Genomic DNA, 20,968 nt, shown 5'->3' with positions numbered 1-20,968 from the left:
TAAAGAGGCAAGAGCCTCAGTTGTAGGCATCGAATAACTTTAAGTTTTCTGCAAGTGTGAGATTGTAAGTGTGCAAACAAGTCTCCTGTTAAGACTTGATATTAATATAAGTGTGAGAATTTGCTTTCATTCCCGAAGTGTTCATTTCAAATCTGTAAGTCTGAATGTTTAATTTGATTTCAGTTCTTCTATATGTTTGTTTATTTCAGTTTATTCTGATTATACTTTTTAGTTTATATCTCTAGACTTTGCCAATTTTTAAAGTTAAAAAAGATTAATTTTTCGGTTTTAAAACCCTCTCCCTTACCTGGGATAGTTTTGGTATCAGAGCCATTTTTCACGGGAGATAGTAGTAGAGGTTATTAGTTTGATATTAGTGACGAGTTCTGACGAGTGAAGGGCAGTTGAAGGCAGGTTTAGCCGTTGGTAAGTCCCAGGAAGTAACTCAGGTTCAGAAATCAAACACTTTTATTTTCTAATCGCTTCTATGGCCAATCTCTTTAGAAGTCTGTCCAGATCCTCCGAAGCTAGTTCCTCAGGGAAGATGAAGCTGAACAATACCGAAGAAATAGTCTTTGCTGACTATGAAAAGCAGCTCCAGAACTGGTCCATACCAGCCTTTCCTACCAAGGAGATATACAGAAAAGGCACATTCGACTGGAGAACAGATTATGTTATCAAAACAACAGAAAGGACAGTGCCTATCTCCAATGCTCAGGACAACTTCCAGTTGTTCACACCAAGTATGCTAAATCAGCATATTTCCAAAAAATTCAAATACCTACACATAGGTGTAGTCCAGGTTGCGGTAAAACCTTTGGTAAGAACAGGTTTAAATACCTCTGTCTTGGTCTGTGTAAGGGATCAAAGGCATAACAAGTTTTCTGATTCTCTACTTGGAGTAGTTGAATCCTCTCTAAGTGAAGGTCCTATATTTTTTAATTGTTTTCCTAATTTCTCTGTATCCTTAACTGACAAAGGAATCCTGAAAGCCTTAACTCTAAACATCAAGTCCCATGGATTTGATATGATCCCAGGATCTGAGAACATGGCCATTGTTTACAGGATCTATTATAAAGCAATGACTACCTTATGCCCAGGAGCAAAGGATTTGCATGAGGAAGGAAAAACAATTATGTTTCAAGCAGATCTAAAAAGATCTAATGTGGCCGTCCCAAGGACAATTAGCTGGAACCAAGTCAGTCTCCCTCTCGAATGGACAGTAGCTCAAGAGGCACCTCAAAGGCCTCTCCAAAATCAGGAAATTGACCAGATCGTGGAGCATGATGATGGCGAGGTAGAAATTAGATTCTCCAATCTTAGATCTACGCGTCTTGGAACTTCCACAAACTCCAGGTTTTCTTATCCAGAAAACCCGCCAAGCCGACCAGTAACCTTGCCAAGATCTGTCTCATCCAGAACCATAGATGAACCATTGATGGTTGGAACAGAGAGAGAAGGATTAATCAGTAAGCCTATTTATACTGATTTTGAAAAATCTAATGTAGAGGATGACACAGTTGGGCCAACCTTTTCTGATGTGCAGGGGCCAATTTATACTGGGCCACAAATTAATGTTTTAGAAGGTGGAGGCCCATCCCATTTCCAGTATGATCTCAAAACTCTAAAAGCAGAGTTTATGAGCCCAAAGCATAGGCTTAAAAGAGCCTGGTTTCACGAAAACTTTGACAACATGCAAAGAATCTCTTTCCATGCAGAATGGACTTCCTACATGGAAAATACCAAAAGAGAAATTCCCTTTTGGGATTGGTTCTATCATAAGATCCAAAATCATGGTAGTGAAAAGTTAAAAGCTTCAATCAACACTATCACAAGTTCCATTAAAGAGTGGGCTACCAAAGAAGGAGACAAAGTAAGGTCAGTACATCCTCCTAATATTCCTATAATTGTTTCTGGAAGTTTAGCTACACCAGTTAAAGCATCGTCACTTTCTGGGGTAGATAACGAGTCCAGGGTTTGTTATAAACATATTGATGCCCTAGTGCAACAGAGCAATTATACCAATTTGTTTTTACAAACCTTAGGGGAACAAACCAGTAGAATTGAGGATAGTTTAAATGAACTAGCTCCTAAAAAGGAAGACTTAAAGTCTAAGGTGGCTTTTGAAACAGATAAATCTATCTTTAAACCACCACCAGACTTAGGAGAATTTAAACTTTCAAAAGGAAACCAGTCAGAACTAATTGAAGAAATCACAAATAGGTTAAATAACCTACAAGTGAAAACAAAAGAAAAACAAACAATAAATGTCTTATCTAAATCTGGATCTGATTCAGAGATAGATGAGGTGCAAAAAGCCTTCTTGGACTCTGGCAATGAACAGGATAAAAATCCTGTTCCTTCCTTAGATATTAATAGACTTACCTATAATTCAAGGTCCAGTTATGGTTTTCAAGGAAAACCCCAGTTTGCCCCTACAAGGAATTACTACTATAGGCCCACACCGGTAGATATGCAGTATGAAGAAAACTGGTACAATGACTCTGCAAGGTATGATGGAAATTCCATTGTTGAATGGAATATTGATGGTAAGACTGAATACCAAATCCTTGATACTTTTAATGATGATGTTAGCCACTGCTTATAGAGCCTCTTCTAATAATACAGAAAAGCAAATTGCAGGAGCAATTATTGCAGGTTTTGCAGGCCAGCTAAGAGGTTGGTGGGATTTCTTACCAGAAGCAGACAAACAAGCAATCTTATGTGCAACTAAACCAGTTGTCAAAATTGAAGGGCAAACTATGACCCAAACAGCAGAAGGAGATGCTGTTAATACACTGGTCTATACATTAACTCTCCATTTTGCAGGAACAGGAATGTTAATGGCTGATAAATCTAGAGAAGTTCTTATGAACTTAAAATGTGCAAGCCTTACTGAATACAGGTGGTATAAAGACGTTTTTATGGCAAGAGTCTTTACTAGAGATGACTGTCATTCCGATTTCTGGAAAGAGAAATTTCTTTCCGGATTACCACCACTCTTCGGAGAAAAGGTTAGGCAAAGGCTAAAAGCCAAATATGGTGGAACTATCCCCTTCAGAAATTGTACGTATGGAGAACTCCACAGTGAAATTTGTACTGAAGGTATAGCCATATGTATAGACATGAAGCTAAAAAAGCAGCTTGAAAAGGAGAAATTCCTTAAAGGAAAAGAAATGGGTGATTTCTGTGAACAGTTTGGGCTAACTACTGAAAATGGCCCATCACAGAAAAGGAAGTCAAAACCCAAATTTACACCTAATAGGTACAAGCAGGCTAAAAGGCCAAAACCGTTCCAAAGCCAACCGTTCCAAAGCCCATTCCAGGGCAAAAGAGGGCCTACCAAGAAAAGATATCCTGGTAAAAACTCAGGTAAAGCCCCTGTTACTTCCTGCCTTTCACTCTGGTCGTCCGGCTCGGCTGGAATGCTCTGCCGAGAAGGAGACGGTGAAAGGACCTCCTGCTCGGTTCGGGTCCGGCGCGATCGGAAACCCGATCTATCACTGTTCTCGAGCTGAGCACGATGGCGCGCAAGTTCCCCGGCCAGCTCGGCCTGTTTTGCGAGCAGCTCATTATTCTGCTTGAGAAGTGCATTCTCAGCGGCCAGATGCCGTTGGCTCTCCTTAAGGAGTTTGTGAGCAGCCCTGATTTTCGAGGGACCTTTGGACTTTGGTGTCCTGGGGAGTTGTGCTCCCCTCGTCTTCTCAGGTGTCTCAGGCTGATGTTGTTCATCATTCTGAGACGCTCCTGAAGAAGAACTGCTGTCACGAAAGATGGTAGCCATGATGACTTGTTTGGAGGAAGAACTTAGCACTCGTGGTGATGAACACAACGGCTGAAGATGATCTTCCCACAGACGGCGCCAATCTGTTGATACAAATTTCCGTAAGAGAGATGCAACAACTTAGAGGTGGTGACTTGGCTGATCCGAAGCCTTGCTGGATGATGATGTGAGATCTTCCTGTAAGAGAAACAAGATCAAAGGAGATGGACCGGTGTGGTACCAGCCAAACACGCTCCGATGATGAAGTCAGTGATGTGTGTTTGTTGATAGGTGAGGAAGAACAAAAGATGAACTTGGGAGAATAGGAAGAACAAGGCAAATGTTCTGGGTTTATTCTCAGCAAGTTGGGTATGCTCTTGGGTGAGTGGAGATTTTTTGTAAGTGTTTGTCTGGTGAGAGGTTGATAGATAGATTGATAATCATGGATCCCATTTTGCACATATGAGTTGATATATATAGGCAAAAGAGATTTGTGATGAGTAAGTTACCTGCATGTGACTGGCTGGTTGAGAAAGATCCACGAGTTCGGTCGTGAACAGTGGCATGCACAGCTACCCACCTCCTTTGCATTCAATGCTGCATTGAATGCAAGTATGGAAGATCCAGATGAACTGCCTCAGAAGTCATGAATGCAGGCTGGATTGCCTCTTTTGTCAGAAGACCTTTGTCAGGCGCATTTAAGTGTGGCGGTTTCATCCCAACGTGATCTTCCTGGGAATGGCGGCGGAGAGCCGAGCCGACCCGAACACATGTTCTTATGTGTACACATGAAGCCCATGTGTGATCGGGTTGGACACAGGATTCCCGACCGGACCGATCCAGTAGATAGAGATCCCTCCGAGCCGCATCTGGCCGACGCCAGAACCCGAAAGAAGGTTCTTCATGTGCCGAGCCGAGCCGAACCGGGGTGACCGTGGAAAGATGAACACTCAATCCCTTGGAAGATCATCGGTTCGGCTCGGACCGGGCATGGAGGGCTCGGCATGGAGACCCGATCTGAGCTGGCGGCGGAGGTGCTGAGCAGTGATGATGTGGAGGTCAAAGTCTGACCACTGAGAAGTCAAACATTGAAGTCAGGTCTGACCAGCCACGTGTCCGGCCCTGATTGGCCGTTGGATCGGTGTGGGTTTATCCACAAACACCAAGTACAAAGGACACGGGTTCACGAACATTCTTGGACAAGCTCCCCATGTTAAAGAGATTGAGTGGTGGCGGGTGATTTTGGATGAGGCACACATGATAAAGAATGTCAATGCTCAACAAAGTCAAGCTGTAACTAATTTGAAGGCTAAGCGAAGGTGGGTTGTTACAAGAACACTAATCCAGAATGGCTCATTTGATTTGTTTTCTTTGATGGCATTCTTGCGGTTTGAGCCTTTTTCAATTAAGAGCTACTGGCAAAGCTTGGTGCAGCGCCCGCTTGCTCAAGGTAACAAGAAGGGGCTCTCACGTCTGCAGGTAATAATGTGCTCCCATTTTTTTTGTGTTTCTTTTTTTTTTTTCAATTTTTTTTTTGTATAAACAGATTTGGATCTGTGCAACGGAAGTATGCATCACATGCAATTTTCTCCTCTTATACTCTGTTTATTTGCATGGTTAGGTGCTCTCATATCATTGTTTTTCTATATTACACAACAATTGCTTGTTTTGGAAAAAAAAAGAGAAATTTTTGGCCTTCATACAGCAGCAATGTTTAGGTGTATAATTTACTATCTTCAAAATACAACACCTTCCCTGCACCTCTATATTCAGCAAGTGCTAGCGATGATGGAATAAGAGCTGGAATTCTTTGGTGGAAACAAATAATAGTGAGGATAAAAAATTGTAAAATGTATTCTTGTTTGTATTTATGTTATAAATGGTTGCACCAATGTTATAAATGCATATTGAAAGGTGCCTAATAAAAAATTTCCGTTTCTAGCTTTTGTATTCTGCTTGTCATGTCTATTTTTGGTCAAACTGATTGTCATGTCTAGAAAAAAAAAAAAAAAAAAAAAAAAAAAAACCTAAATTTGATTGGTTGCTTTTTGGATGTTCACTTTGGCTAAACTGTACTAGAATTTCTAGTTTATGTAAAAGAGCAAACAAAAGTAACCCAATATTACAAATTTACAATAGAGTTCTATGGTAGGGATGGGAATGAGAATGCCCATTCCGTTGTTTGGTTGTCATACGTTGTAAGAGGATGAGCATTCCTATTATTCCAAAATAATTGGAAGTAAGAATGTTAGATTCTCGTTCCTAGAAATTCAAGCTCCAAACATCGAACATCCAGATGAGTTTTGGGTTTGTGAGAATGTGGAGTGTGGTGGTTTGGCTTTGTGAGAATGTGGAGTGTGGTGTTGTCTCATATTGAATCTGAATTTCAGCTGGAATCCTAATTTGTATCGTGCATTATATTACTCAGTTATTACTTTCTCCTTTATTATTAATTATCAAGTGTTTATCAGTACATAGTTTCTGAATTTAAGATTCTTATATTGATTTTATGATGAGTGTTGTTGGGATAATAAAACAAAAGAGAGAAAATGAGAGCCTATAAATTAACAAGCTATAGGAAACTCTAAACTTAAACGAGCATAAGGGGCACAATCATGCATCTTAAGAAGTTACACAAACATGTTTAATAAAACAACATTATTGAAGCATAAATCAAATCACTAAAACATCCACATATATATATATATATATATATCTCCTTGACTTTATCAAATCACTAAAACATTCTCCTATTTCAAATTCCAATATCACGACTACAACCCAAACCAATACAAGACAACATTATTTCACTCCAGTGCTGCTTCAATGACTGCATGTTTTTGCTGCCACCCTTTGAGATCTGCAATTGTTACGATTAAAGAAAAAAACTAACATTTAGATGTGCCATGAACATGTGATCGAAAACTTTAGGGAAATTTGGTAGTTATAAAAATCACATGTATTTGTTCATTTTGGTAGTTAAAAGACTTATTACTCAGGAAAGTAATATCCTTAAGTCTAAAACATATTATCATCTTATTTCAAAAAGGAAAACATATTATCATCGAACTTAAGTTGAACCAAGTCTAACAAACACAATACGTGTTACCTAATGAAATGAAAAGAACTCAAAACTTTATTTTGTTTTACAATACTTTTTATAAAACATAAAAAAACAAAAAGCAAATAAGAATTAAATTTTCATCAAACTCATAACCGCTTAGACCTTTGGAATTAATGGCATAAAACATAGATAGCATTTATTATGAAACCACAAATATGATATTGATAAGATAAAGAAGAAGAAATAAATACATAGACAGTAGATTGTTCCGTACCTTAAATCAAATCATCAATTGATGCAATTTGTTCACCATCAAGGAGAATAGATGGGACATGAGAGATGTTGGACCAATCCTCACCTTCTTCCCTTTCGCATCTTTTGCTCAATTCAGGACACCTGCTAAATTCCAATTCTCTGAGTGCAGTGAGGTGATGCATCCCTTCTGGCAAACTTGACAATTCGAAGCAATTCTCAATCACTAGTTTCTGGAGCAACCTGAAGTTTTGAAGCCACTCCGGAAGTACCGTGAGATCGTCACAATCCTCGATCCTCATGATCTCAAGAGTGTTTGCAGAATCTTGAAGCCAACAGGGCAAAACCTCCAGACTTTGATTGATGATATAGAAAACTCGGAGATCTCGAATGCCTTGTCCTGATTCCATCAAATCAAGGTTCTCACATCCCTCGATAAATAAAGTGTCTAGTGCGGTCAAGCGTTCCATATTAGGCGGCATGGACTCCAGACTTTCACATTCCACAATAAACAGTCTACGAAGGTTAGTGAGGTATTGGACTTCACCCAAAGATTTAAGATTCTTACACATGACGATCCATAAAGATTGAAGAGAGGTGAGGTGTCTAATTCCTTCTGGCAAATACATCTGCTGTGTAGTTAAAACCAACAGCATGAGGTTCACCAGGTTCCCAATGTCTCTGGGTAACTCATTCAATTCCACACACCCTGCAACTATTAACGTTTGCAAATTGAACAACTTACAAATGGAATCAGGAAGCTTTTCTATCCTATCATTACGAGACAGATCGAGGTATCTCAAGTGAATCAAATTGCCAATGGAACTTGGCAGGACCTCAAGAGTCGAATCACTCAGATCTAGCACCCGAAGATACTTGAATCTCGAGATGCATGTTTTTAAAAATGATTCATTGGTGACCCCATCTCCCTTATCTGGAAATAGAATGGTCTGGAGTTTATCTGACTGGAGTAGGAATTCAGGAACCAGTTGCTCTTCTTGGAAGAAATCCTTTTCAGATAGTGACACATGCCGAACCCTTTCAAAAGCCTTTTTGGGACGGAAATTAACGGATGACAACTCTACCTGCGCCTCTGAGATGGCTAAATCATGAACTAGATCATGCATTATAAATGATATAGCGCATAAACCATCCATCCCTAATTGAAAGAAAGACCTAGAACATAATTGCCTTATGTAGTTTAGGCCTATCTCATCATACCCTTGGTTTCCATTAGAGGTTTCAAGGAAGCCATGCGCCATCCATAGTGCAATCAGAGGTACACTTTGAAATACGTAATCTTTTGGAAAAAGTGAACAAAAGACAAAACAAGGCTTCAAGTAAGGTGGCAACGCATTATAGCTTAATTTGAGTGCAGGTAGAATGTCATCGTTTTGCTGTTCCAATGTCCAGATAGCATTATCCCTCACTTTCAACCAATCATTTTTGTCTCTTTTCACAGACAGTAGGCTCCCTACAGTAGTTACGGCTAGAGGAACTCCTCCACACTTTTTGACAATACTGTTTGCAATGTCCAACAAGTGTGAATACTGCTTCTCTTCTCCTTTTCTAAATGCCCTTTTTATAAACAAAGACATACAATCCTCAGGAGAAAGACCTTCTAATCGATGCATGTGTGTGGAGCCCATAAGTGAAGCAACCGATTCACTTCGTGTTGTTACAATGAGTTTACTCCCATTAGCCCCAACCTTTAACAAGCTTTCTAAACGAATCCATTTGTTTTTTGTTATTCCCAGTGGCTTCTTATCCCATACATCATCCAACACGAGAAGAAATTTTTTATCTCTCAAAACATTTTTCAACTTAATCTCCAAACCATCCAAACTTACATCCTCACAATTTTGATTAGTTGCAGATTTAAGAATTTTACGAACCAATGTTTCGTGGTCAAAGTCATCTGAGACGCATACCCACATGCTCAAATTAAATTGTTTTTTTATATCATCATTACACACCAATTGAGCAAGTGTAGTTTTGCCCATACCTCCTAACCCAATAATGGAAATAAGAGAAAGATTCACGTCCCCATGACCAGTGTTCTTTAAGAGATGGGTGATAAGTTTCTTTTTATCATCATCTCTCCCAAAAACATCTGAGACCAGCACAGAAGAGCCGGTCTCCCTCTGCATGTGCACGGCGCCATGCCATTCTCCAACTCGTTCAGAGAGAGAAAAGTTATTCTTTTCAACAGTAATTTGATCTAATCTTTTTCTTATGTCTTTGATTCTATGACCCATTTTACAGCGAAACACGAGTGGATTAGAACGTGAAAGGAAGTTGAATACCTTTCCTCGTGCCTTTCTTCTGATACTCCCACGGTTGATCACTTGCATCTGCAACTTTTGGAATTCAAAATCATCGAGCACTTCGTCTGCATCGTAGCAAACCTCTTTGAGCTTTTCTAACCAAATGGACAATCGCCGATCCTCTGTCTGCTTCTCCTCTGCATCCAGTAGCACTCTGGTGATGGTTTGTAAGGTCTCTTTGAGCTTGTTTAGCTCATCTTTGACACCCCATGCCAAGCAAATTTCTTGGTAAGTATGAGAAGCAAGCCTAGTCAACACTCTCTCTGCAATGTTGAAGGCAAATGACTCCATAATGATTCAGGGGGGGAGGAAAGGGAGTAATGTTATGTATGGTTGATTTGAGAAATGGGAAACGAGTAGATAGCTATGATAGAATATGGCACTTTATGGATTGGAAACTTGGCTTGCCTGGGTCTTCCTGAAGCAATTGACCAATCTTTCTTGTATATACATATGGAAAGCAAGCTGAAGGGGATAATTAAGGGACATGTCGGCCGGGCACCATGTGAAAGGAATCGGACTATGGAGTGGTGCACTCTAAAATGACGTGGAATAAGACAACTTGATTTTTATACTAATAAGCCATAGAATTAAAAATATGTTAATAATTATAAACCCCCTAGTTAGAGATAAAATCTTTCATAACCTCCACCCAAAATCTACCTCTCCTATAACCCCCAATCTTACACTTAATATTTTCCTAAACCCCCTAGTCAACTAATACCCAGTCAAGTTTGACTCCCCATCTTTTAATTTTCCAGTTTTACCCTTTTTTTTCCAATTATAACCCTCGAAAAAAATATTAAGCCCACATTTTTGAAATTTCTCTCTCTGTGCGTGCTTTCTCTCTCTCTCTCTCTCTCTCTCTCTCTCTCTCTCTCTCTCTCTCTCTCTCTCTCTCTCTCTCTCTCTCTCTCTCTCCCCGCGGTTGTCGTCGACGCGTGCGCCGCCGTCCGGCGACGGTTGCCGGCGATACCAGTCCCATCACGCTCACCTCTCCCCCCTCATCCTCTCCCTGCCCTCCACTCTCCGCGAAACTGAACGTCGACACCGGATCGGGTCTAGGCAGACCCGAGCTCCCCGCCGGAGATCTGCCAGTTCCGGCGACGACGAGGTGCCGGACCGCCATGGAATTAGGGGGTTTTGAAAGAGTTTCTAGATGGGTGGGGGTTTAGACAAATTTTTTTGGTGAGTAGGGTGTTTAAAATTAGGCACTAATTAAAAATTGGTTTCTAGAAGGTGATCTTTATTTAAAGCCCAACTTGCCAATAAGACAACTAATCTGTATACTTAATCAGCCTTAAAAGTCAAATTAAATTTGTTACTAGAAGGTGACTTAATTAATTGATCATGGGGTCAATATGGTGCAAAATATTGCAATCAATTATTGGCATCAAATTCTGTTTGTGAAAAGAAGATATATAACTCCTCCTACTTGAGTGTCGTCATGTAAACCCAAGAAAAGATGGAGACAAAAATTGTTAAAATGTCCCTCTCTAATCTATCAACCTAGTTTGTTTGAATGCCCCAACATTTTCCACAGTTCATACTATATATATGTTATTATGTTTATTATATTTTACGGTCACATTGATTAGGTGAAGTTTAGATTATAAAGGAGGAGGCAACAGCCGGTGTTCAATTGTCTATCATAGTGATCAATCAATCAGCATCAACCCATTGACCATCAAATTGAAATCTATACTTGCCTTTTGTTCAACAACCTGTTTCAGATGTGCTTCAAAATCTTCCTATGGACTCCCTGTTTCAGGGTCTTTGAGTTAGGCATGTTGATGAATCTGTTACTAGTGGTTCTATGGTAGATTATGAAATTAATGGACAACTTAATTTCAGACATGGCAGGAGTTGTTCTCATCTTTATGTTCAACTATGGGCCTATGGCAGAGTCCTTCCTTCTTTGATAGAAAAGCTTTCCGTCTTTTTTTTTTTTTTTTAACTTTTCTTGTATTTTTAAATTAAATTTCTATTTAATTTGCTTAAAATTTTAATTAAGGAACCCACTATTCGCACTCTAAAATTGTGATCATGCACTTCTCTGATTATTTTTAATTTATGAAATCTATTTTTATAACTAAATTGTCAATATGGCCCTCATTTAAAACTTGTAGTGTAGGAAACTTGTTCTGGCTCACTCTGCGCACCAATTTTATATCATTCCTCAACACCCATTTCTCTCTCTTACTGTATTATTGCTCCATGTAAGTCCTAAAAATTGCAAATCAACTCGTGTCTTCTGAATTTGTAAAGAGCAATCTATGCCTAAACATATTTTATTACACAAACCTTAAAAAACGAATTTGTCTCCCAGCATGAGCATGGAGAGGCTGGGTTGTGGATTTTACTGCAAGAAAAGGGATTCAATCAGTTCATTGATTTAATTTTGAGGACTCAAAACCTTAACTTATCAGTGACTCCAATCCACAATCATAGTCAAAATCATAAGGTTGAAGTTGAACCCATTAAAAATTTCAGATCTAACGAGCAAAGGAATCCCTTCTCTGCAAATCACTATTCTTTCCACTCTTTTTCCATGGCAGCCCGCATTAGACTCTCTCTCTCTTTACCTACCATGAAAGCAATACCACAATTACCATGAATTCCCAATCAAAACAATTCTACTCCAGAATTCTCAAAAGAATCACAGCTTCAATCCATACAAAGTTCAATTGAGTAATTGACTAAAACAAATGAAATAAATTGAAAAAAAAAAGAAAAAGAAAAAAAAAAAGAGGAGTGCATATTACTTTTTGAGAGTGTAAATAGCCTCCCTAGAATATTAGTTCGTAATTTTAAACTCCCTAACTACCCAAAAAATTTGCCTAAACCCTCACTCCTCTAAAAACTCTCTCAAAACCCCCTATAATTTATAATCATAAACTATCATTCTAACGCACTGACGCGCTACTCAAAAATTACTTCGCTGATACGTTCTGACGTGGATCATGTTGGCGTGAGTCAACCTTGGTATTAATAGAAAATATTTTATGGTATAATTATAATTAATGTAATTAATCAGCAATTAGTGTAGATTATACATTTCCTTGTAATTATGTTAAACTTTTTGTATACATACCACCTCTGTGGTAATTGTGAATTAATCTGAAATCATTTCCCTGAAACACATTTGCTCATGGTATCAGAGCAGACCCTCCTTTCTCTCTGCTCATAGGAATAAGGGTTTGTTTTGTGTTTTTCAGGTTGTTTTTTATTCATACCTAGGATTCTTGGTTATCGATTTTTCCCACAAATATCGTACATGTTTGTGTGATCTCTAAAGTATTTAAGATTGCTCATTCCGCTGCAAATATCTACTTGTGACCAGCCGCCGCTTGACCCGCTCGATCTGCCGCCGTAAGCCAGCCACCGTGTGTGATTCAGACGACCCAGGCGCTGCATCTATTAGCGCTGCCACTGTTGGTTTGTTCACATGCAATCTCTGGTTTGCTCAATCAATCCATATATCCCTGTGTATTGATTACATTGATATTAATTCATATATCTCTGTGTATCAATCCATATATCCATGTGTATCTCTGGTTTCCACTACTAACTTGGTTTGATTACAAAGAAAAAAGAGAAAAGAATATATATATATATATTATTAGTTGCTTATTGCCAGATTGTTGACTTCTGATCATTCATATGGGTAATGCTGATGGGCCTTTTGATTCTCTAAAACCCGATCAGTACAAAGGAAAAGATGTAAATTATTCATCTCTTCCTCCCATGAACCCACAAGAGATGTCATCCTTGATCACTTCTGAGAAACTCGACGGCACTAATTACGTCGAATGGGCTCTCATTGCTCAAAATAAGATTCGTGGTAGGAAGCGCTGGGGTTTTATTTCCGGTTCAAAAGCAGCACCAAAAAATGTGAATTCTGAAGAATATGAGACATGGGAAGATGAAAACTGTATGGTGAAGTCTTGGCTCCTTGACGCCATGACAAAGGATGTTCGTTCAATATTTCTTTGCTTGGCTACAGCAAAAGAAATTTGGGATACGCTGAAACAGACATATTCAGTTACTCAAGATGCATCAAAGGCTTATCAACTCCATTGTCAGGTAATTTCTATTCGACAAAATGGAGGGTCAATTGTTCCTTTTTTTGGCAAACTTCAAAAACTGTGGCAGGATCTTGATGCTATTGAACCATGTACTATGGAGTGTAGTCGTGATATTGAGCGGTACACTACTATTGTGAGTTCTCATAGACTGTATGTGTTTTTGGCGGGTTTGGATTCTCATTTGGATGGTGTTCGAGCTCGGATTCTTGCTATGTCTCCTCTTCCCAATCTGCAGGTAGCCTATGATATGGTATGTCAGGAGGCCAATAGACAGGATGCTATGCTTGGGACGGCACCAACTGATGGGGCTGTTATGTTGAGCGGACAGTCCTCTAACCGTTCTGATGCAAAGAATGGACCTCGAAAGTGTACTCATTGCAAGGGTACCAACCATTTTGTGGATACTTGTTTTCAGCTACATGGCTATCCAGAATGGCACCCACGTGGCAAGAAGACTGCTCATTCCGATTCTGTGGTAGAAGAACCAATTCCCCGAGGCCATTCTGCTAGCACTTCTAGTTTTACTGCCAAGACAGGTATTTTTAGTTCTGCTTTGAGTACACCTGAGTTTACTTGTGATAGTGCATGGACAATTGATACAGGTGCAACGGATCATATGACTTGTGATCGTTATGTTTTTCAGCGTCTGTCTTCAAATTGTCCAAAACCATTTATCATAAATGCTAATGGTGTGTCTTCTCCGGTTGTTGGAGTTGGCACTGTGTCATTGTCTCCATCTTTGTCCTTAACTGATACTTTGTTTGTTCCTTCCCTTAATTGTAATCTTTTATCTGTTAGTCAGCTCAGTCGGTCCTATAATTGTGTTGCCACCTTCTTTCCTACTCACTGTTTATTTCAGGACATCCATACCAAGGAGAAGATTGGCAGTGGTGAGCGAAGAGGTGGTTTGTACTATCTGGACAGTGTGTTACCAAAGACAGATGGGAGAGTTTTGTCTCATCATGTTGGTGGGAGTTTCTTTAAAAAATAAAAAGGAAATCTGGTTGTGGCATCGACGGCTAGGTCATCCTTCCTTTGGCTATCTTAGACGATTATTTGTTGGATGTAATCTTTCTGATTTTTGTTGTGCTACTTGTGTTTAATTTGGCTAAGAGCCATCGTGCTACTTTTTCTTCTCATGATAATCGAGTTGGTAAACCGTTTGATCCAATACATTCTGATGTTTGGGGGCCTTCCCTTGTTTCTACAAATAATGGCATGCATTGGTTTGTTACATTTATAGATGACTGTTCTCGAATGACTTGGGTGTATTTTTTGAAATATAAGAGTGATGTGTGTTCGGTGTTCCAGCTATTCCATCAGATGGTCTTGACTCAATTTGGTGTCTCTATTAAGACTCTTCGATCTGATAATGGTGGAGAGTATGTTAGTCTGGAGTTCACTGAATTTTTACAGTCTGCTGGTATCATCCATCAAACGTCTTGTTCTTCTACTCCTCGACAAAATGGATAGCTGAGCGCAAAAATCGTCATTTGTTGGAAGTTACTCGGTCACTTCTTCTTGGCGGGCATGTTCCCTCTCATTTATGGGGTGATGCCTTGAGTTCAGCAGTCTATTTGATCAATAGAACACCTTCGAGTGTCCTTGATTTTCGTCGACCCCTAGATGTGTTCTCTGATCACTGTAGTTTGCCATCTGTACTTCATCTGGAGCCTCGAATTTTTGGGTGTGTCGTTTATGTTCATCTCCATTCCCATCAACGCACTAAACTTGACCCACGTGCCTTAGAATGTGTTTTTGTTGGCTATGGACCTTCTCAGAAAGGCTACAGGTGTTATCATCTACCCACTAGACGGTTTTATGTGACCATGGATGTTATATTCCATGAACTTGTCTATTTTTATTCTCGGAACATTACTGATTCTTCCCTTTAGGGGGAGACTATTAGTGAAGTACAGAATTGAGAAGATGTGGACTTTTTTGATGCATTTACTGGGAAAGAGACTCGAGGGACTGAATGTATTTCAGAAGAAAATTCGACTGTAGACACCACTGAAAATCAGACTCTAGAGGATCAATCACCCATTGTTGTTGATGCAGAGCATATGGTCCATGATAGTACATTACCACCTTCTTCACCAATAGAACCATTGGTCCAATCTTCTCCTACTCCAATTGAGGTAATATCTAACCTTTATATAAATAGTTCTTTTAGTGTTGAGTCCATATCATCAAAATATCCACTCTCATCTCGTACTACTCGTGGTCAGCCTCCTGTTAGATATGAACCTGATCTGAAAGCAACAGTCAAATATCCCATTAGTAAACATATTTCATCTCATAGGTTATCCAAGTCATATGCATCTTATGTTCATCAATTATCTTCTGTTTCTATCCCTAGTAAATTGCAGGATGCTCTAGCAGATTCTAGATGGACCAAGGCTATGACAAAGGAAATGGAAGCTTTGAACAAGAATGGGACTTAGGAACTTGTTCCTTTACCAAAAGGGAAGAAGACTGTGGGATGTAGATGGGTGTTTGCAGTAAAACATAAGACTGATGGGTCTATTGAAAGGTACAAAGCTCGGTTGGTTGCAAAGGGATATACTCAGTCTTTTGGCATAGATTATCAGGAAACTTTTGCACCAGTCGCCAAACTCAACACTGTGAGAGTACTTCTATCATTAGCTGTTAACAAGAGTTGGCCTCTTCTTCAATTTGATGTTAAAAATGCATTCTTGCATGGTGAACTAACTGAAGAAGTATATATGGATCCATCTCCAGGTATAGCAGAATTATCGGGTACCAACATGGTGTACAAGTTGAGAAAATCTTTATATGGGTTAAAACAGTCTCCAAGAGCATAGTTTGGAAGATTTTCTAAAGCTATGAGGAACTATGGCTACAAACAAATTAATTCAGATCATACTCTATTCTTGAAGCGAAGGAAGGGTAACATTACTGCTTTGATTATTTATGTAGATGACATGGTGGTAACAGGTGATGATGATGAAGAAATTCGTAATTTACAGAAGTACTTGGCCACTGAGTTTGAAATGAAGCAGCTTGGATACTTAAAGTATTTCCTTGGGATTGAGGTAGCCCGCTCTAAAAATGGAATATTTCTATCTCAACGGAAGTATATTCTTGACTATTATCAGATACAGGGATGTTGGGGTGTAAACCTGTTGATACACCAATAATCACAAGCTGTTTGAGTGCTTGGGTTCATCTCCTGCTGACAAAGGGAGGTATCAGCGACTTGTTGGTAAGTTGATATATTTGTCTCACACTAGGCCTGATATTGCTTATGCAGTGAGTGTGATAAGTCAGTTTATGCATGCTCCGTGCAAACCACATATGGATGCTGTGGAGAGTATACTTAAGTATTTAAAATCTGCTCCAAGTAAAGGGTTGTTGTTTTCCAATCATGGCCACCTAAATGTTGAGGGATATAATGATGATGATTGGGCTGGTTCAGCAGATAATAGGAGGTCTACATCAGGATATTTTACTTTTGTAGGTGGGAATCTTGTGACATGGAGAAGTAAGAAGCAACGTGTGGTAGCCATATCAAGTGCAGAAGCCGAGTTTAGAGGTATGGCACATGGAGTATGTGAATTACTTTGGTTAAAAAATTTATTAGCTGATTTGGGTTTTAAACCAAGAACTGTCATGGATCTACACTGTGATAACAAGTCAGCTATTGAAATCGCACATAACCCTGTTCAACATGATCGAACCAAGCACGTGGAAATTGACAGACACTTTATCAAGGAGAAACTTGAAGCTGAGATTATCAGTTTTCCATTTGTAAGGTCTGAAGATCAACTTGCAGATGTGCTTACCAAGGCAGTAGCGAGCAGGGTATTTCTTGACTCACTAGTCAAGTTGGGCATGTGCAATATCTATGCACCAACTTGAGGGGGAGTGTTGGCGTGAGCCAACCTTGGTATTAATAGAAAAGATTTTATGGTATAATTATAATTAATGTAATTAATCAGCAATTAGTGTAGATTATACATTTCCCTGTAATTACGTTAAACTTCTTGTATACATACCACCTCTGTGGTAATTGTGAATTAATCTGAAATCATTTCCTTGAAACACATTTGCTCAGATAAGTGAAACTGAATTTCTAAAATTCAGTTACACTAACAAAATTTACATTGTTATTACTATAATAAAAAATAATAAACAGTTTCCTAAGGTTAGTGAGGTATTGGATCCCTTCACCCAAAGATTTAAGATTGGCACACTCTTTGACCCCTAAAAATTGAAGAGAGGTGAGGTGTCTAATTCCTTCTGGAAAATACATCTGCTGTGTAGTTAACACCAACAGTATCAGGTTCATCAGGTTCCCTATGTCTCTGGGTAACTCCTTCAATTCCACACACCCTGCAACTATTAACGCCTTCAAATTGAGCAACTTACAAATGGAATCAGGAAGCTTTTCTATCCTATGATTACCAGACAGATCGAGGTATCTCAAGTGACTCAAATTGCCAATGGAACTTGGCAGAACCTCAAAGTCGAATCACGCAGATCTAGCACCGAAAGATACTTGAATCTCGAGATGCATGTTTTTACAAAAGATTCATTAGTGATCCCAACATCTTCATCTGGAATTAGAATGGTCCGGAGTTTATCTGACTGGAGTAGGAATTCAGGAACCAGTTGCTCTTGTTCGGACAAATCCTTTTCAGAAAGCCATGCGCCACTGAACCCTTTCAAAATCCATGTGACACATGCCGAACCCTTTCAAAAGCCTTTTTGGGACGGAAATTAACAAATGAGAACTCTACCTACGCCACTGAGATGGCTAAATCATGAACTAGATCATGCATCGTAAATGATATAGCGAATATAGCATCCTTGTCTAATTGAAACAAAGACCTAGAACATAATTGCCTTATGTAGTCTAGGCCTATCTCATCATACCCTTGGTTTCCATTAGAGGTTTCAAGGAAGCCATGCGCCATCCATAGTCCAATCAGCTCTGCACTTTGAAATACGTAATCTTTTGGAATAAGTGAACAAAAGACAAAACAAGGCTTCAGGAAAGGTGCCCATGCATTGTAGCTTTAATTTGAGTGCAGGTAGAATGTCATCATTTTGCTGTTCCAATGTCCATATTGCATTATCCCTCACTTTCAACCAATCATTTCTGTCTCTTTTCAAAGACAGTAGAGCCGGTCTCGCTTTGCATGTGCATGCCATGCCAATCTCCAACTCGTTCTGAGAGAGAAAATTTATTCTTTTCAACAGTAATTTCATCTAACCTCTTTCTTATCTCTTTGATTCTATGACCCATTTTACAATGAAACACGAGTGGATTAGAACGTGAAAGGAAGTTGCATACCTTTCCTCGAGCCTTTCTTCTGATACTCCCACGGTTGAGCACTTGCATCTGCAACTTTTGGAATTCAAAGTCATCCAGCACTTGGTCTGCATCGTAGCAAACCTCTTTGAGCTTTCCTAACCAAATGGACAATCGCCAATCCTCTGTCTGCTTCTCCTCTGCATTCAGGAGCACTATGGTGATGGTTTGTAAGGTCTCTTGGAGCTTATTTAGCTCATCTCTGACACCCCATGCCAAGCAAATTTGTTGGTAAGTATGAGAAGCGAGCCTAGTCAACACTCTCTCTGTGCAAGGCTAATGACTCCATAATGATTCAGGGGGGGGGGGGAGGAAATTAAGGGAGTAATGTTATGTATGGCTGATTTGAGAAATGGGAAACAAGTAGTTATGAAAAAATCAAATGCGAAATTTGGGACTTTATGGATTGGAAACTTGGCTTACATCTGTTTTCCTGAAGCAATTGACATAGTGGAGTGTATATATATATGGGAAGCAAACTGAGTAAGATAAGAGACATTTGGGCACCATTTGCCTATATTGCACATTACAAGTGGAATCTATTAAAAACAGAAGAGTGGTGTTAAAGGAAACAACAATCCGGAGGAAAGTGAGGGTATAACTTGTCCAGGCCAAAGTGTTTGGTTTTTGCAATCTAATATTCTGGTTATTTCAAACTTGAGTGGAAGGCGATTCCAAACTTGCATTTTTGCACATTACAGTTTTATACTAACATCGATGTTTGTACACCTATAGCTACTTTTGTCAGATTCTGATAAAAGCAATACTATTTTTTTTTAAATGTGAATACTGCTTCTCTTCTCCTTTTCTAAATGCCCTTTTTATGAACAAAGACATACAATCCTCAGGAGAAAGACCTTTTAATGGATGTATGTGTGTGGAGCCCATAAGCAAAGCAACCGATTCATTACGTGTTGTGACAATGACTTTACTCCCATTAGCTCCAACCTTTAACAAGCTTTCTAAATGATTCCATTTGTTATTTGTTATTCCAATTGACATCTTATCCCAAACATCATCCAACACTAGAAGAAATTTTTTATCTCTCAAAACATCTTTCAACTTAATCTCCAAACCATCCAAACTTTCATCCTCACAATTTTGATCGGTTGCAGATTTAAGAATTTGATGAACCAATGTTTTGCTGTCAAAGTCATTTGAGACGCACACCCACATGCTCAAATTAAATTGTTTTTTTACTGTATCATCATTATACACCAATTTAGCAAGTGTAGTTTTCCCCAACCCTCCTAACCCAATAATGGAAATAACAAGAAAATTCACATCAGCATGACTAGTGTTCTTTAAGAGATGGGTGATAAGTTTCTTTTTATCATCACCTCTCCCAATAACATCTGAGGCGAGCACAGAAGAGCCAGTCTCCCTCTGCATGCGCACACCAGGCCAATCTCCAGCTCGAGAGAGAAAAGTTCGCTTTTTCAATTGCAATTTCATCTAACCTTTTTCTATGTCTTCGATTCTATGACCCATTTTAGAATGAAACACGAGTGGATTAGAGCGTGAAAGGAAGTTGCATACCTTTCCTCGTGCCTTTCTTCTGATACTCACACGGTTGCGCACTTGCATTTGCAATTTTGGAATTCAAAGTCATCCAGCACTTGGTCAGCGTCATAGCAAACCTCTTTGAGCTTTCCTAACCAAATGGACAGTAGACGATTCTCTGTTTGTTTCTCCTCTGCATCCAGTAGCACTATAGTTATGGTTTGTAAGGTCTCTTTGAGTTTGTTTAGCTCAACTTTGACACCCCATGCCAAGCAAATTTGTTGGTAAGTATGAGAAGCGAGCCTACTCAACACTTTCTCTGCAATGTTGAAGGCAAATGACTCCATAATGATTCAGCGGGGGAGGAAAGGGAGTAATGTTTTGTATGGTTGATTTGAGAAATGGGAAACGAGAAGCTACGAAAGAATATGGCACTTCATGGATTGGAAACTTGGCTTGCCTGGGTCTTCCTGTAGCAATTGACCAATCTTTTATATACAACTACTGAATTTTTACAACTAATAAAATTGGTGTGAAAAGGAAATAATAATCGTAGTTTTGAAGGAATCAGATGGGGAATATGGATGGGAAGCAAATACAAAAAAGTATAAGAGACATGTGGAAGCGCGC

At 39.2% G+C, this 20,968-nt stretch overlaps 1 protein-coding gene and 1 pseudogene across 1 annotated transcript; both read right to left on the bottom strand.

Moving 5' to 3' along the window:
* Window positions 1-6,368: 6,368 nt before the first annotated feature.
* LOC147292810 (putative disease resistance protein RGA1) lies at window positions 6,369-9,823 on the bottom strand. The gene is made up of 2 exons (XM_086230934.1): window positions 7,102-9,823; window positions 6,369-6,623 (listed from the first exon to the last, which is right to left on the bottom strand). The coding sequence occupies exon 1, from the start codon at window positions 9,695-9,697 to the stop codon at window positions 7,103-7,105; it is 2,595 nt and encodes an 864-aa protein (XP_086087060.1). The 5' UTR covers window positions 9,698-9,823; the 3' UTR covers window positions 6,369-6,623; window position 7,102.
* A 7,770-nt stretch (window positions 9,824-17,593) lies between these two features.
* LOC147292809 (putative disease resistance protein RGA1) lies at window positions 17,594-20,685 on the bottom strand (annotated as a pseudogene).
* Window positions 20,686-20,968: the final 283 nt, after the last annotated feature.

Source organism: Dryas octopetala, chromosome 2 (assembly GCF_963921425.1).
Source record: "Dryas octopetala chromosome 2, drDryOcto1.1, whole genome shotgun sequence".
In the NCBI taxonomy this organism is placed as follows: domain Eukaryota; kingdom Viridiplantae; phylum Streptophyta; class Magnoliopsida; order Rosales; family Rosaceae; genus Dryas; species Dryas octopetala.
Note: the sequence above shows the minus strand (reverse complement) of the source record. Positions and strands in the feature narration are given on the sequence as shown.